This window comes from Indicator indicator, chromosome 13 (assembly GCF_027791375.1).
Source record: "Indicator indicator isolate 239-I01 chromosome 13, UM_Iind_1.1, whole genome shotgun sequence".
NCBI classification, from domain to species: domain Eukaryota; kingdom Metazoa; phylum Chordata; class Aves; order Piciformes; family Indicatoridae; genus Indicator; species Indicator indicator.
The window spans coordinates 1,295,207-1,312,658 of record NC_072022.1 but is presented as its reverse complement, the minus strand read 5'-3'; the positions used below and the strand labels follow the sequence as shown (position 1 = coordinate 1,312,658).

Sequence of the window (17,452 nt, the reverse complement as noted above, 5' to 3'; positions counted from 1 at the left end):
AAGCAGGAGAAAAAAAAAAAAAGAACTGAAGTAAAGAAGAGGAAGCTGTGAAAAAGATTGAAAACAAATGGAAAAGAAAAATGGACCACCAGCTAAATATCACCACTGCAGTTATTATACACTTAAAGAACACTGGGAATTGATGCTTTATCAAGAAAAAAATATTATCATTATCAACTGAAAGCCATTTCCATACCACATAATTTCTGCAGAGACTTTTCTGAGTATGTTTCACGATCACAGCCTTTCCCAATGTAATTGGTCTGTAACTCAATGGTGGTACGTATTGAGGAAACTGGTCCGTCACACGTTTCTAGACGAATGCTGGGAAACAAAGGTATGCTGCCAGAACCAGGCTTGTATTCGATCCTTTTGTTCCAGTCTGGAAGAAAACAACAATAAAAAGATCCAAGAGTGATTATAAAAGGGAAGGGAATTTTAAATGACAATTGCTCTCAAAGGTCACTGTGTAATACAAAAGTTTTTGAATTTGGCATCAATAAGATATTGTCCCAAAAAAATTGAATTTGCTTCTCCTTGTAAAAGAGTGTCAGGCTCAATTAGGTAATACTACTGTTGCTAGAGTCACAGAAGCACAGAGTACGTTACATACCATGACATGAAATGCTAACTGATGTCAGTCTGGATCTCCAGTGTCCATGTCCCTGTGACAGGCTACAAGTTAGCTCTACAGGGATGAGGCTGCCTGGAGCCCAGAATTTGGTCAGATTTCACAGTTTTTGTGATACAGAACAAAGATCTCCAAGGACCAGGCTATACAGATCAGTCTCACTGGACTGTGACCAAAAGCTAATATAAGGCATCTGCAATGCCACTTCTTGTCTTCAAATGTCTTCCCAATATTGCAAAGTATTAGTGACTGAAAGTTACAGCTGAAAACTCTCCTCACGCTTTCAGCATTATCTGACTAATCTGTGGTTTTTCTTCTGCAGATATCTCACAGCTCACAACATGTAAGCAATCCCCTGCCTTAGGCAGCCACCTGGTCATTCCATACATATCACTGTGCTTCTCAGATGAAGCATTTCATTTTTAAATTCAATCAATTATGGTGTTTGCAACCTGCTTCAGAAATCACCCAAACAAGCAATATTAATTAAAAACATGTATTTGAGATCTCTTTACAGTTCAGCTTTTTCATAGAATCATCAAATTGTCTGGGTTGGAAAGGACCTTACAGATCATTTAGGCCAATCCCTCTGCAACAGGCAGGGGCTCCATCCACTAGACTAGATTGCTCAAAGTTCCTTTCAACCTGGCTTTGAATGCTCCCAGGGATGGGGCATTCACAACTTCTCTGGGAAATCCATTCCAGGGTGAAACGAATTTCTTCCTTATATCCAGTTGAAGTATATCCTCTTTCAGTTTAAAATTGTTACTTCTTGTCCTGTCACTAAAGACCTTGCTAAAATGTTTCTCCCCATCTTGTTATATGGCCCTTAAAGTACTGAAAGTCTGTAAGAAACTCTCCCCAGAGCCTTCTCTTCTGCAAGCTGAACAACTTTAATATCTCGGCCAGTCCTCAGAGCAGAGATGTTCCAGGCCTTTGGCCATTTTTGTGGCACTCCTCCTCCTGTAACAGGTTCATAACTTTCTCATCCATGTTAGCCAACTCCAGGCAATGTACCACACAAGAGTGCCACATGAACAGAAAGATACAAATAGACAATTATTTTGAAGTTACAACACTATTCAGCTCTGCTACCTAATGTGTAGAGATGTATATCTGTAAAATTTGTCAAAAGAAGTCCTCTTGCATGCATAGATGGATTTTCTCTGACTTTTTACAGACTTAGATGAAAAAAGACTCCATAAATGGAAAAAATCTAGGTCCTGGCATTCAATAAAATCTCTTAAAAGAAATGGACAGAGATGTTATTTCTAAATATCAGTGCAAAGAAAAGTAATAACATAGAAATTTATTTACGTATTTAGTAGATGAAGAAGCTTGGTGTCTTTCAACTGACCTTGTTTTCAGAAAGCTTGAAAAAAAGGTGCTCTGTCCTGCCATCTTAAATTGAATAAAAATTTACAAGAAAATCTGAAATTCCATGCAAACATTTTGAGCAGTAGAGCAATCATTAGTCCAAAGTGCATGTAAAGGAGACAGGATGCTCCAAGATTTTCTTTACAACTTTCAAACCAAATGGTAATAATGCAGCTATTTTTTTTCTCTAGAGGATTCTGAGACTTCATGGAACATTCTGAAAGTACCTTTAGTATCTATTTTTACTAAAATCCTTAGGGCTTGACTAAAAGACAACTACAACTACATTACTGCCTGTGTACACATCAGCTGAGTTGCTATTTCAGTACTACTTTTCAGGTAATAATATTCAGCCCATTCATTCCATATTAAGTTAGATTTGATCTGCAGCACTGCATAATTTGTGTGCAATTGTCAACTTAAACATTCCCTTAGAATTTCAAGTATCATATAAGGTACATGATTACAATAACAAATTTCTCTTCCCAGTCCATTCCAGAAATTTGAGGTTAACATTTTTTCCACTGAAACAAAAGCAGCAAGTTCTTTCAGATACTTAAAGTAAAAATAAGATAATTTACTGGTTTGTATATAAGCTAGTAATATATGAATTAGTGATCTTTACAGCCTCTATTCACCAGTTAAAATATTTTATTCCTCTATCCATAAGGAAAAAAAGAGAGTCTCATACGTATATGAAACATTTCTGACTATCTCAGCAGCTTTCAGGCTTCAGTCATTTCCATTTCTCACCTATATCAAATTAACTGGCACTCATGCAAGACATTCATTAGTGTATGTGAGATGTGACTGAAGTATTAACTGTAACATATCTGCAACTGCACACTCACCTCCAGTTATATGAAGAACGTCTTAGAAAAACCACACTATATAAAATGCCACTACTCACAAGGAAGAAAAATGGAAGACCTCTGTTTCTGCCACATGAATTGGAAGAGATGTTTCATTTCAGAGTATTACCTTTCTACTTGGCAGAAATGGTAATTTCTACCTAGAGATCATAAACCCTGAATGTTCTAAATCACTCACATTTATCTCAGCTCTAAATTGTAAAAAGTTAACTAGACTTGAACTAAGTGTCTTTGTACCTTGGCCTCCTGCAGCGTCACAGACTAATCCTCATCCTAGATCCCACCTGAATTACTGTCTTTGCTCCTTGTTCCCCTGCCACATCATAGACCATCTGTCATCCTAAATCCCACTTGCTGTTCTTTCACAGACTTAGTGCAGGTTTAGGAAGTCTACCAAGGAGTCGCTCTCTGTGTAGAAGCCATTCCCAGGCAGGCATGAGGCAGTACTGGAGTACGATAGAACCCTGTGATAGCGGGACAGTCCTCAAAGGTAGCAATAGCTCTGATGCAAATCAGCTGGCTTATTTATATAGTATCTGTCCCCCATGGCATTTCAGCACCCCAGAGTTGTTGAAGCTGAGGCCAGCACCCCCTATATCACACTACCAGTAAAGTCAGCAATGTTGGAAAGCTCATAGAGTTAGAATACGCTAACTGTGAGAAAAAGCCAAGTCTTTCACTTAATTTTGGATGTGGTAAAGATCATTCTTTTTCTTTCTCCCAGAATAACATCCTGCACTGGACATAGTCAAAAGATTAACACCTTCCCCCCCCTCAACAATGTTGAGGCACCTTTTTGATTTCTCTAGAATTGACTCAGGAGACTCTTATTTCACCTGAGTCTCCAAAGGCCCCTGAATTTCAGATGTGTAAAACCCTGCATCTTAAAATATGACTCATGTCTAGGGTCTGACACATGTCAGTCAAAAGATGTATAACTCCATGTGAAATTGTCAGTTGCATTAGATTAGGTAACTCAACCAACATGATTCCTCTGATACAAACTGTCATGGGACACCACCACATTTCAATATAAACTTAGAAAGTAGGAGGGGATACTAATCCCATGGGAAAAGTTTGAATAAAACTAGTCCTGCTTAGTCCTGCAGAAGACTGTCTTTGTTTGGAATTTTTAATTCAATAGGATTTTGCTTGCCACTTGTGGTATAAAACTTTTCCACACAATCTGAGAGCCTCAGATGGATTATACTTACAAAATAACATTAGAGTGTAAATATCACAATGCCAAGTTTGTGGTTCAGATTTCACCAGATATAAAACAACCACGTAAACTTGGATCTTGATCTCTCAGGCACTCAAACTACTCCAAGATCAAAACAGATCAAACTTCAGTGACAGTTTGTAAGTAAATCCCAATGCACTAAAATTTTCCTTTTATCAGAAGGTAAAGAATTTCCTTGATTTCCATACTTGAATTTGACTCTCTTGCCTTGTAACCTAAATATTATATTTAATTTCTAATGCTTGATGACACTAAAAATGACAATTTGATTTTTCCTTGCAGTACGACATTCGCATGTGGAGAGAAGGTATGACCTGATTAGTGTGACCTCCTATATGTGTGCGGCCATGAAGTTTGTTTCCACCTCAGGACGTTAAAAATGACAGCAAAGTAATTAAAGACAATTGCAACGTGATTCCTGCTCTGCCAGTAAAATACAAAATATCTCTCATGCTGGACTGAAGATGTGCATTGTGGCAACTAGATGCAAGATAAAATTTATGTAGTGCCATTAGTGAGTCTCTGCAGCATCTCTACATAATAGCTGGAACATAAGGTTCCCAGAGCAATGGAATTCATAGATCTTCTCTTTCCTTTACAGCATCTGTCATGTGAAGTATTAACGTAGGCTGGATACTCAGAAAAAGGTTATTCAGCCCCATCCCCCCCCTTTCTTTTCCCCAGTCTTATACACTTCAGCATTGCTTAGGTATTGTTTTTATTAAAGACTCTCCTCTGAACTGATCTAGAATAAATAAAAAATATCAGTATACACAAAGCATTTCAAACGAGATCAGAAATATCTCTGTAGTTTTGCCAGAAGTACACATATTTTCATGATTTATGAAACCTCTTGTATCTTAGAAGCAGCAGCCAGGCAGTGTTAGATGCTGTAGAAAGATACTTGGAAGAGCAATGTCCTAGCCTCACAAAACTGTAATTTTCTTTCAATACCACAAATTTACAGGAAAGTGCACATTGTCAGAATATCATACTCTGTAGTCACCTCAGTAAAACCTGCTGTATGGTTAGACATTCTCCACCTGTGAAAGATCAATGGCCATAAAACACTTCCAAAATGTACACTACTTAGTACTTAAATTTCTACTGTGAAGTAAAGGACTTTTTAGCGAAACAAAGACTGGGTAACAGTTCCTGCATGTTTTCTCTTGGGCAGTATTCTCTCTGTATTTATGAACTTAGAAATTATGCCATCCTAAAACAAAATAAATTAAAAATTCAAAGAATTTTAATTTCCCTTTTGAAAAAAAAACCCAACAAAACATCAACAACCCAAGACACACAAAGCAATCACTTCATCTGTTCTGCTCCCGTTTCCTAACTAACCTTCCTCAAAATTGAAAAAGGAAAATTTTTACTTGCAAAAAAAGAAATCTCAGCCTTGCAACAGACCTTACAATAAATTCTGAATGATCTTTTCAGACTCAGGTGAACAAAACTGAGTTAATATTGTTCTTTTAATTTTAAGTATATCATTAATGTTAAAATAGATCATCTGCTATGCCTTGTCATCTCAGAAACAAAGTTAGAAAAAAGACTAGTAGTACAGGTATGTCTAGCCTTTTCTTAAATCCCTTTGTTTCTGTGAAGATCCCAAACTACTTAAAATAACCAGGTTTGTTCAGGTTTTCTAAGCACTTTCCCATTTATTAAATTGATCATTTTACCAGGAGTGAATTCAGTAGGATGTCCCCTAGTTAACTGGCCACAAATCAGGTAGGAAGCATCGGCACAATGCTACTTCCAGTATTCATCAATGACACCATCTGATGCCCAGAATATAATTTTCCAAACTCAATTTTCTAAGTTTTAAAGGGTCAAAGAGCCACCACTGAGAGAAAAAATGTTTTTTCCCTTGGGAACCAAGTATGGAGTTTTACTGCCCCCCATCTCTGGGTCTGCCCTGCTCACCTCAGTTGGATGAGGGATTGGTCCTTGATGAAGGCTCTGCCAGCTCTGCTGTTACAATTGGCTCCTGGTTTGCCTTCCTTTAGGGAGTAGCCCTGCTCTTGTCACTTCTTGAGACCACATTGAGATATGCTTAGAGGTTTCTAATGTCTTCAGAAGGATAAACTATCACAAAAGGATTTCATTATGAGAAGAGGAGACTTCCTAGTTATCCTGGAGAACAAGGATTGTGACTAGTATTTGGATCCTGGTATCCCAAAGGATTTCTCTGTTGAGGAGTAATCAAAGAGCTTCTCAGATTTCAAAGCACATACCCCTAAATGCTACCCAGACTGGTTACTGAAATTGACTGAATTGAGGATGTGGAAACTTCTGTGGAAATTCTCCAAGTTTTAAGACTGGGGTGCAAGAATATATGGAAGTTTCTATATGCAGAAAAAAAAGAAGAAATCATAGAGAAAAGCTTCAAACCTATCTAGCACAAGAATTTCTAATGGAACCACCAGCTGTTAGCTACAACTTAGATGTAAGAAATTTCTCAATGAAATTGCAATTTACCTAGGCTCAGGGAGACCTTGCAGTGTGAAAGAAAAAAAAAAATAAAGAAAGAAAGGGGAAAAAAAAGACTTTTTTTTTTTGTAGACAATAAATGCATAAAGATGAACAATGAAGTGGACATATATAAAGGGATATGGAAATAAGAATGTAGTTAAACAGGTCTAAAAAAGAATGATTTCTTGCATCAGTTAAGATAGAAAAGGCAAGTTTTAGTATTTCAATTGTAACATATATACAGAACTGCCTAAAGATAGGACAATATACAGGGAAGTAACTACTAAAGATCTCTGTGAATCTGCCTTGGGATTGTTATTTCATATTTCCAGTAATGGACTTGGCACAAACCCAGGAGTGTGTTAATTACTTCTACTAGTGACAAAAAGGGAAGGCAGTTCTAAACTGAAAGCCAGTAGAGAAAGAGAATATCCCAATCACAGAAATTACTTTGAGAACAGGTGTTATAGAAACATTGCTTTGTAGCAATGACAGAAAGTGCCAGCTCATGCTCAGGAACTTCAGCAAACTGGTGAAACATCACTGAAAAATGACACAGAAGAAGAGCTGACTCAGTTAAGCCAGTAACAGCATGTCCATGAGTAACAGTCTAATATAGCCAGGAAAAAGAAAGGTAGTTTTGGAATATATAAAGCGCTGTGTTTTCTGTAAGAGGCTGTGGTACAAAATCAAACAACCACCAACCAAACATGAAAACATCCTATCTGGAGTGTTGGAAGATGTGTTTATCTGTAACACATACACAGAATTTGCTGAGGAAGGGAAGAGCATATCTTAAAACTCAGATTGAAGCAGGGAGGAATGATTTGTCTAAATATATCTGGTAGTCAAAAAATACTCCTGATACAAGTACATAAATTTGTATAAACTTAAGTAAACTGAGCTCAAAAATTAGAAGTACTCAGAAGGTCAACTAATTCTCAGATGCCTGAAATGGATATTTAAAGAGTGGGTATTGTGCAAAGAGCAGGTATTTCACTAAAATGGTGCCACTCAAATTAACAGCTGAATGTAAGCGTTTTGGTATGATTAACCTGTACACACGGCAACTCCAAGACTAGACTGGCATAAAAGTTCCTAGCTTTGCAATAAATCTAAATTTTAAAATATATAGGTAAATACCTTATAGCTAAGGCAACACAAGCATTGCATTTTAAACTGCTAGGTATGTACACAGGAAGAATAGAAATTGATTTATATTTATTGCAGAAAATATTTGGGCCTTGAAAATTTTTCGTGAAGATTAGGAATGTTATTTTCTTAAGCAAGGTTTCTGTACTTGACCAGGCTCCTCCAAATGCCCAATTGCTTTAGTAATCATATGGCTCGTTGTTAAAAACACTGGCAGTTCAAAAGCCAATACACTTTTGGGTTTTACTAAATTTTATTAGAAAGCCCACATGAATACTAACCTGAAATCACTCAGCATCTACTGCAAATAACATCAATGAAGTATGTTCACTCAGAAGTGATCTAAGATCACTCTGCTACTAAAATAGAAGGTCCTGTCCTTCTCCAAACAAAAGAAACATCATATTTCAGCAGAAAAAGCAAACTGATCTGACCTGTACATGGCCTCTGAATGACTATTCAACATTAAAAATGTGGTAAGAATGTGCCTTTTGGTAGTAACAAAGCCCTAGGTTACTCTAGTGAGCTCTACATGCCTTAAAAAAAGAAGTAACATGCAATATAATTGATATATTAACTATTCTTATTAAATAATTTTATAGTCTATCAAGTAAATTAACAGGAGTTTTATTTCAAATTATTTCTAAGCAAACACTAAGTAGAAAGTCATTACACTTTTAAGGAACTTTTTTTTTTTTTTTAAGATTTTGACATTTATTTCTTATTTCACTTCATGTTTTTTTAATATATGGATATTCAGTACTGTGTTACCAGAAGTCTACCTACCCTACTTTGAATAAGGCAGAAGTAGCGTTAGAGAACAGTATCTGTGACATCAAAACTATTGTAGTGAAAAGAACCACACTGGAAGTGAATCCACAGGAATAATTATATAGTGTCTGCCCTGTATCCACAGAACTGAAACTAAAGCAGAGCACTGGAAAGATGGACAGAACTCTAGGGACTATACTGAAGATAACAGGGCTTTTTTAGTATGGAAAACCACTAATTGTGTTTAAAAAAAAAACTTTAAACAAAAAATAGAAATAACTTCAACTGCAAATCTACCAATTATGCTGTCAAATACTATTATCTAGCTTTTCTATGTAATGTAATCTCTTACTTGTATGGCAGTAAGTGATCATTCCATTGTTTGAAAATCACAGGAATTAACAGATAGCATGAAGTGCATTTGTAGTGTAGCTGTAAAGTTGACAAAACTCACTAATGAGGCTTTCCCATCACAGTAACTGATCAGGAATTAATTTCATTTGCTGATTATTATTTTTAGCTTACTTGGGATACTAGTAACACTTCAGCTCAGTAACACTGAGCAGAGTGGTCTGCTCAGAATGGTTTGATGCCACTTTGTGGGAAGTTTGTTTCTAAAGTAGCTTCTTTTTTACTGAAAATATCTGTCTGGGATACTTGCTGATTGTATATTAATGTCCATCTTCAAAGAGCAGGGAAGTAGCTCCTAGATTTAATGAAGATTTCAATGCTATGAGCCCCAAAAGCATTTTGTTTAAGGGGAAGCACCTAGGCTGGTTGAGTCTTATTTGCTCTGCTATGTATGTCAGTCATTCAGATTCACCCTCTAGAAAGAGGAATAATGGTGTACATTGTTTTATGTAAACCCATCCTTCCCTGTCCCATCACTGCACAATGGAGGTTATTTGAAGGGCACCTGCATTGATATTCATTGCACTGAAATTTTGAACACTGAACTGATACTCTGAACAGGCAAACACTATCCACTTGCACTCTGTGTCGTCTGACCTGGTGACATGCTGGTGAAGGGAAGCAGTCACCTGTTTTGACAGATGGAAAGGTACAATTCTACATGGATGGCATGCAATATGCTAGAGCAGAACACATTGAGCTATTTCATATTTTTACCTTCCTTATAATAAAGGTCCATCATAAAACTTTATCGAATATGAAGGGAGAAAGTGTTTGTGCCAAATTGCCTGAGAAATAAACAAAAAGCCCGAATTCAAGCATAATGAACACTATCAAAGCATATTCTTCCTTATTTGAGGTGCTTTAGACAAGCTCCTCTAAACTTTCTTATGCACTATATTATTTTTATGAGTTGTTGCTTTGTAGATGCTGTTTTCCCTGTTTAAATTCTCACCATCACAATAAAATAACAAGCTGGCAGCCTCTCATATTAAATACCCAGTATTAACCACATACAGCTTTGACTGCTAAAAGAAGAAAATAGTAACAATAGCTGAATTCCAGCTTTTCATTAAAATCTTAAATACCTTGTAAACACTTCACATAGTCTATGATGAACAAAGCATCACAAAAAATAAAACAAACCTAATTTGAGATGGTTTCTATTACTTTTATGGGCTATTTAGTATCTACACCCACTTGATGGGACCAGCAACAACCATCTGGCCTATAACCTGATGCATAAACTATGAAATAAGCATGACTATATAGGACCTTTTTCCTTCTAAATTTCAGTCTGCAAATTTACCTTCAAGTACACCAGCCAAACTGTTTTTTTCCTTCTCAATTGTTCTTTTTAAAAATTAGTTACAATGGTCAGGTTAGTCTTGAGTGACGTCTGCATAATGTGGTTGCATGCAGTTGGTTTGTCCCTAATGCAGCCCTCATTTTCATCTTAATTCTTTATAATTTGTGGCACGTCTATCTTTCTAGTACACTGCCAGCAGGGTTTTCTCCATTTTAGACAGAGTAGATCCTTACAAGCTTTTCAGAAAATGAACATCTTAATATGAAGACAGTAATCAGAATTAAAAAAATGCTTTTCACTCCCACAGTCAGTTAAGTGTGCCTTGACTCATGCATGCATGTGCACGACAGCCAATTCTGTACGTGTAATCTGAACAGCTCTGGCAGATGTGGGAAAACTACCTTGTCCTGGTGGCTTCAAAAGCTGTATTTTAAAGGTGCGGTAGTAGAAAGGCAAATCAGAAGCAGTTTTAAAATGTTTCTTAGTATACAGACCAAATTATAAAATGGCTTATTAAACCAGAAATGTCTTTTTTTTTTTTTCTTTCCAGCCTACACTTTGTTCTGACTAGAGAAGAAGCATAGCAGATATAAACAAATATGGGATCATTCTCCACATTTTTAACAGGCTTAGAATGATGTAAGCATATGAAATAGCAACAGTTTTCTATACCACTGCAACAAGAACCTGAGTTTCCTTACTCTGAGGTGGAGGAAAAACACCAAAGAAAAGAAATTTGAACAAAAAAATTAAAATATATAAACTATTAAACTTTACCTTGCCATCCTGGTTTGCACACTGGTTTGACATTAACTCGTACTAAGACATCTTTTGTTGCATGTTTCTGCCCACAGTCAAAAGCTGTTACCATTATCTCATACTGGTGCTGTTTATCGTAGCTCAGTTTCTCAGTGTTTCTGATGTTACCTATAGATTCAATAAAAGATAATGTCAGGAAACTACTTGGCTAAGCATATATATAACATATATATATAGACTATATATAACATTTGGCTCTTGTTTATTCAAGTCCTTTGTCACCAAATAGCACTTTGAAGCACATGGGACATCCACAGGCACGACAGTTATGAGGAATGGGAACTACTTTTCTTTCAATACAGCAAAGAAATCAAGTTCCTAGGCAAGTAAAATACGTTAGGCATGTCTGTGTTAGAAAACATCTGCTCAGTAATACTTTGTAAACTCAGGCTGGCAGACTAATTATCAATTAGATCTTGAAGAGTTGGTGCAACCTCATTTTCCACATCTTCCCAGAATAAATTGCTTTAACATGGCAGCCACATGGTTTCCAAGATCTACTGCTAAACATCTCCCCTTTTTCCCTATTACCTTTTAAGGCTTAGCTCTTTAACACCTTTTCCTCGGTTCTAAAAACAGAAAAAGGCCCAGAATCACCTTTTACACTAGAGCACGTAGGAGTATGTGATATGACAGCACAGAGTTATCACATAGAAAATAAAACTCAGGAACAGCAGAGATTATCTGTTGAACCTGACACATATACAAAGGTGACAAATGACCTGTTTCAGGAACAAAGAGGCTGCAATTTCCATGAGGAAAGGCAAAGAACTTTCTCAGAGTACTTCCTGCAGGACTGGATGATTAGTGTATAGATTACATGTTTTGTAATTAAAGGGTTCAGCATTTTAAATCTGCTCAGAATGAACCTTGAGACTGTTTAATATTTTAAAAAGTTAATAGTATCAAAAAGTAGTAATACTTCTGCTCAGCACTGTTTGTTCTATCACCTCTTTGAATAAGGATGTTGTAGAATTCAGGAAACAACTTTGGATTAGTGCTACCCATAACAACTGCTTTCAAGTATGCATCTGCAAAATCAGTTGTTTGGTCTGTATTTGGAATGAGGAGCACCCAAATCCTGGATTTTAGTCAGACTGATTGATCCTATTCCATAGGTGCACCTTAAATTATCTGTTATACGTGCTGGCATAGTTTGAGGTTCTGGGAAGGAAGAATGCTTTTGCAATTATCACCATCTTCTGGTTCAAAATCTGTAGTTTAAATAGACCCTTGCATCTGCAGCTGTAAATTAGGTCCACTACCTTGTTTTCTGTTGGCTTAAAGTCTTTACACCTCCCTTTTCGTGTAGGGCACAGAGTGGGACAAACCCTATTTTATCTCTCAAATAGAGAAGCCAAAGGATCTGCTGAAGGTTAACAGGGGAACAGTATAGTGTGCTACAGCTGACATCTGACCATGCCAGGCATTCTCGTCTGCAAGGTAGATAGCTCTTCCCATCACAAAAGCAACTGCAGTTAACAATAGCAACTACTTCACTATTTTTGAGTAATTGGCGAAAGAGTTTAATCTACCCATTCTCCCATCCTGTGTTATCTGATCTAAGAGGATTTAATGAAAAACTGTCACTGTATACTTAATTATAATATACTTTCCACAGCATATTATTTCTTACATGGCTCTTTATATTTCCCTATTTGGTTCTCTTGGATATTATTTTAGTCCATGATCAGGATAGATAATTCTCAAGAAACCAAAATTGCCTGAATCTACATTAGCAGACTGCTAGAAATTGTGCAGCACAGTAACTGCCCTCTAAGATTTATAAATTATTACAACATATTTGCATTCTACTAAATCTATCTCCCAAGATTTGTATTTCATTATGGTCTTTTAAGATTTGGACTACAAAGACACTGACTGTTAGGTGTTACACTGAAAGGTCATTTGGATGTCTCTCAGACTTTACTCAATAGTTTATGGATTTCCTAATTATTCTATTTTTCTGTTACCTCTGATACTTTATGCTTCTTTGATATTTTACTATTTAATCAATATGACAAAGTAGACACAGAAGGAAAGTACTATAAATACATACTAGTTAAAGTTTTATAGATGATAGACTGAGAATTTCTATTTACATTTCACCCATAAACAAAAAAGGTAATAACATTAAAAAAGAGAAAATTTTAATAGAAATACTTCTTCACACAGTTCACAATTAGGCCATCAAATTCTTTCAGTTTTCCTGAATTTCTACCTTTTTTCTGGAAATATTCAAAGCCATGGCAGATTAAAAAAAACACAAACCAAACCAACCAACCAAAAAAGCCCACACCAGCAAAAGCAGGTAAGTGACAAGAGGAATACAAAAATTCCTCCCTAAGGACAAGCATATTTAAACTTCTCTTTCTTCAGGGTCTGTTTTGGGGATACATTGATACAGACTTGCTTCTCTTATGGCTGTCTTTTATCTTAGTTGGAGCACTCACAAGAACAGGGAAAGACTCAAATAATTTACTAAACAATTTCCTCTTAAATTTTGTTTTTATTTTGTATGTGGACAAGTGGCATAAAACTCAATCTCCTAATTTAACAAGAGATGAGAGATGGGATTGTTACAAATAGGCCCCTGACTTCAGTCTGCTCATGGAAGTGGCACATAAACATTTCCAGCTGCCAAGAGTTACCAGAAGCTGTATTTGTCCATTAGTCAAAGCTTTGCTTTTTGTCAAAAAGGTCCATTTTACAGTGATAATGGAAAGAAATTGTGGTTTAATAAATAAATATTCCAAGCAAATGCTTAAGTTTCACTACTTTTCTGACAATATGAAGTTTGCATACTTGCTAACACAGATCTCAGTGCTGTAAAGGAGGATCTTTTGAGATCCTGTCCACATCTATTTTCTAAGATATGTAACTTGATAGAACCTATACTGACTGTGCAGATAAATCAGTAACTCATCTTTACAGAACCATAGATTACCAGGTTGGAAGGGACCTCAAGCATCATGGAGTTCAACTTTCCTTATCAGAAGTCCAATGCTTCTTGGTAAAATTTTTGTATTGAACAATCTGAACATTTATTTGTGAAGTGCTTCCCAGTGGTGGGTTGCAAACAGGGTTATTCTAATTTTAGAGAAGAGAGGAGTTCAAAGTTGTGACAGAATTTGTATTTGTATCCGAATTCTTTGATCATCCGACCATGTTCCCTGACAAATTCAGGCACAACATGCATAAAAATGTTCTGCTGGCATTACAAATGATCCATGAAATTTTGGTTTGATTTTTCTTGTCTGAGAAAAGCCTACATAATACTGATACAATAACTCATTTGATTTGAATTCTCTGTTAATAAAAAAAATAGACTAAACCGCATGCTAATGTCTCTTAAAACATGTTTTATACCTTTAGCCCAAATCTTTTTGCATAGCAAAGGATAAATTTGTCATTTGCCTTTAAATGACAGCATATGGCTGCCTATCATATACAAGAGTCCATTTTATGCATTTCATAATGAGTAACTTCATGATTTTTACTTGGTTTCATAACACAATGTAATTTTATTCTCAAAAAATGACATATCAAGAGCCAGTTGTCATATGGGAAGGTTTATACTGCCTGCCTTTAGGCACCTAACTTCCAAAGATCTACAAGAACTACATCAGAGCTGAATGCTGCTTTGCCTGTCAGTGCTGGGTGCCTATCAATTTGTGCCTCACAGTAGTGGGGGATGTGAAGTGGGCTGTGCCATGCTACAGTCTGGAGGATTCTCCCTGTCTGCATATGTTCCCCAATGGGACAAGACAACAAAATGCTCCCTGGATTAGTCTAGGTACAAGAAATAAGTTTCAATTAAACAATAATGATCTCCCAAAATAAAAAAATAAAATAAAACAAAATATGGAGTAGCATATTCATCTTGCTAAAGGACCTGTGTTTGTGGTCAGTTTCATACACTGGTGGTGATCCACCATCTGGGATTGGCAATGGTTTTCCTCACACCCTCTACTTTTGGAGCCCTCTGCTATATTGAGAATTTGTTCTAAGCATCTGGTTAAATTTCCGGGCAATGAATTTTCATACTTAGAGAAAAGTGGGAAAATTGATAACTTGCAGAATACACAAAAACATAGATTTGGTTTTCACAGTGGGTAAAAAAGCTATAAACAAAATCCTAATTAGCACAGTATTAACAGAGAGACTCAGACATGTTGCACATCTACTTTAATCATCCTATAGGAAGCAAAAATGGGCACAATGCCAAAGAATTTCCACCAGAGAAAGCTTATATCATCTGTCATAGAAAGACATTCTCAGCAGTGAAATGTGTTAAAACTAAGCAACGTATTTCTATCACAAATTAAAAGTGCAACCATCTATTCTAACTCTGTCTCTAATCCAAGTGGGTTTAAGCAATTACCATTATCTAAAAAAATTGCAAATTAGACTACAATTACTGTTGATTGTGGCAGCACTGTGCTTTTAGTGAACAAATAGATCAAAAATATTAATTGAATTCATGACCAAGAAACTGCAAGTATTACAGCCTTTTACCAGTTACTCACTGCAGGCTTCAAAGCTGTGTCTAAATCAATGATTTTCTCATTGCCTTTGCTGAAAAGCAAGTCCCAGACACATGAGGACAAAGATGTAACCAAGGATTCCTGACACTTGACATGCTTTTGATCATGCCTTTCACTACAAGAGGATCACTTACGAACCAAGCTGCACTGTGTGTTAGGAGCTGGAAAGGTATAAGCAATAGAAATGCTTGCTTTGTACCATGCTAATTTCAATGTATTATTTATCCATGATAACTCTCACAAAATTGGCATAAAATTATGAAACCACCTGCGACTCATGTAAGTAACCAGTTCTGTACTGGCAATTCATGTGGAGCTTTGGAAGAATTATGGATTCAAATAGGAACATGGAGAACTTCCTTTTATAATGATAAGAAAAGTCTCATAACTGGAAAAAAAACATCCATAGAGAGGAAAAACTTCTAGGGTACTGTGCACAAACATCTACTTCCAAACACCCATTTACAGTGAAAAATCCTTTGTACAATTTCTCTGGCAAGCTTACGGTGCCAGCTGACCTCATTTACTTAAACACAAGCATACTCATGATATACAGCTCCTATATAGTACACTTGCCTCCCAATGTATTATAACAAGACAGCTTTTTTTCCCCAATGGCACTTACAACTTATTGATGCTAATAGGTTATTATCTTTTGATGCTCAGCTGTGCATTGTGCAAGAACTGCACAAATAAAGATGAGTAATTTCCCAACATGAAAACGACTGCTTAGAGAAAAACAGCAACTCTGCACATGCTTTCAATTTCCAGTTTGGCCAAAAATCAGATTTAACTTCCAAAGAGTGGTGTTCTCCTATGTATAACATTGATTAAAGTCTTCTGTTAGAAAAGACAAATCAGAATATTCCTGGCCATTCACACAAGGTGCATGTTCTGGTGGGTAGGGGGCAGAACAAATTCTGTGAACACAGGAATTTCCATTTTGAACTTCTACACATGTGAACATCAAGAACAAAGAGTTTTATTTACCAAGTGATGGCAATTTGGGACTGCTGATGTACTTGAAAGGCAAAACTACTGTTTTGTGTTGTCTGAAGCAAGCATGGAGTGAGAGGAAGGATATTCAACCCATTTTTCATGCAGTCCAGCCACCTCTCCCAAACTCAGTGACAAGTTCTGTGCTTTTCCCTGGTGAGAACTTGACTGGGAAAAGTGGGAAGGCGACAGATAGGGCCACCAAGGTCAAAAATTGATGCATAAAGAAAACCTAATATAGTTTACTATTTTTTCTAATAATATTATACACATTAGAAAATCAACTAAAAACTAAAACCTTAAAAAAATATACTGCTTCTCCAAAACATACTTTCTTCCATACTGCAAAATAATGGATCTGCTTCAGGAAACACCACAGAGCAGATCTGCTGACCCATGCTCTCAAAGTTTTAACAGTCAATAAATATATCCAGAATATTCTCAATTCTTCATTTAAACTGTGCTCCAGAACATTCAGAAGATTTGAACTAGCTACCAATCCTCAGACATCCCCTATTAGGTAGGGCTATATGCTGCAATAGGAAATGCCATCACTTGGATAGGAAACCAGATTTGAGTCCATTGAGAGAATGGACTGACTGTCAGAGATACATTTAGCTCATATGAAACAGGGGATTAATTTCTGTGGCACTTTCTGACCCAATCTTAAATAAAAAAGAAATGGAATATCCTAGTGTGATGGTTCCTTCACTTTCAAAGATGAGAACAGAATTACTCTAGAGTTAGAACTGAGCCAAGTGTTATGCTTCTTTCTAGAGGTAATTACACTATCTACAGAAATTACTGCTATCCATCCCAAGCTTACAATTGCTCCTCTATACT

At 36.4% G+C, this 17,452-nt stretch overlaps 1 protein-coding gene across 1 annotated transcript in view; it reads right to left on the bottom strand.

Moving 5' to 3' along the window:
• CLSTN2 (calsyntenin 2) overlaps nucleotides 1-17,452 on the bottom strand; it is a 216,624-nt gene that overhangs the window by 61,084 nt on the left and 138,088 nt on the right. Inside the window, exons 7-8 of the mRNA XM_054386167.1 lie at nucleotides 11,025-11,174; nucleotides 197-382 (exon numbers count right to left, since the gene is read on the bottom strand). Of these exons, the coding sequence (XP_054242142.1) occupies nucleotides 197-382; nucleotides 11,025-11,174 (336 nt within the window). The remainder of the gene's footprint in view (nucleotides 1-196; nucleotides 383-11,024; nucleotides 11,175-17,452) is intronic.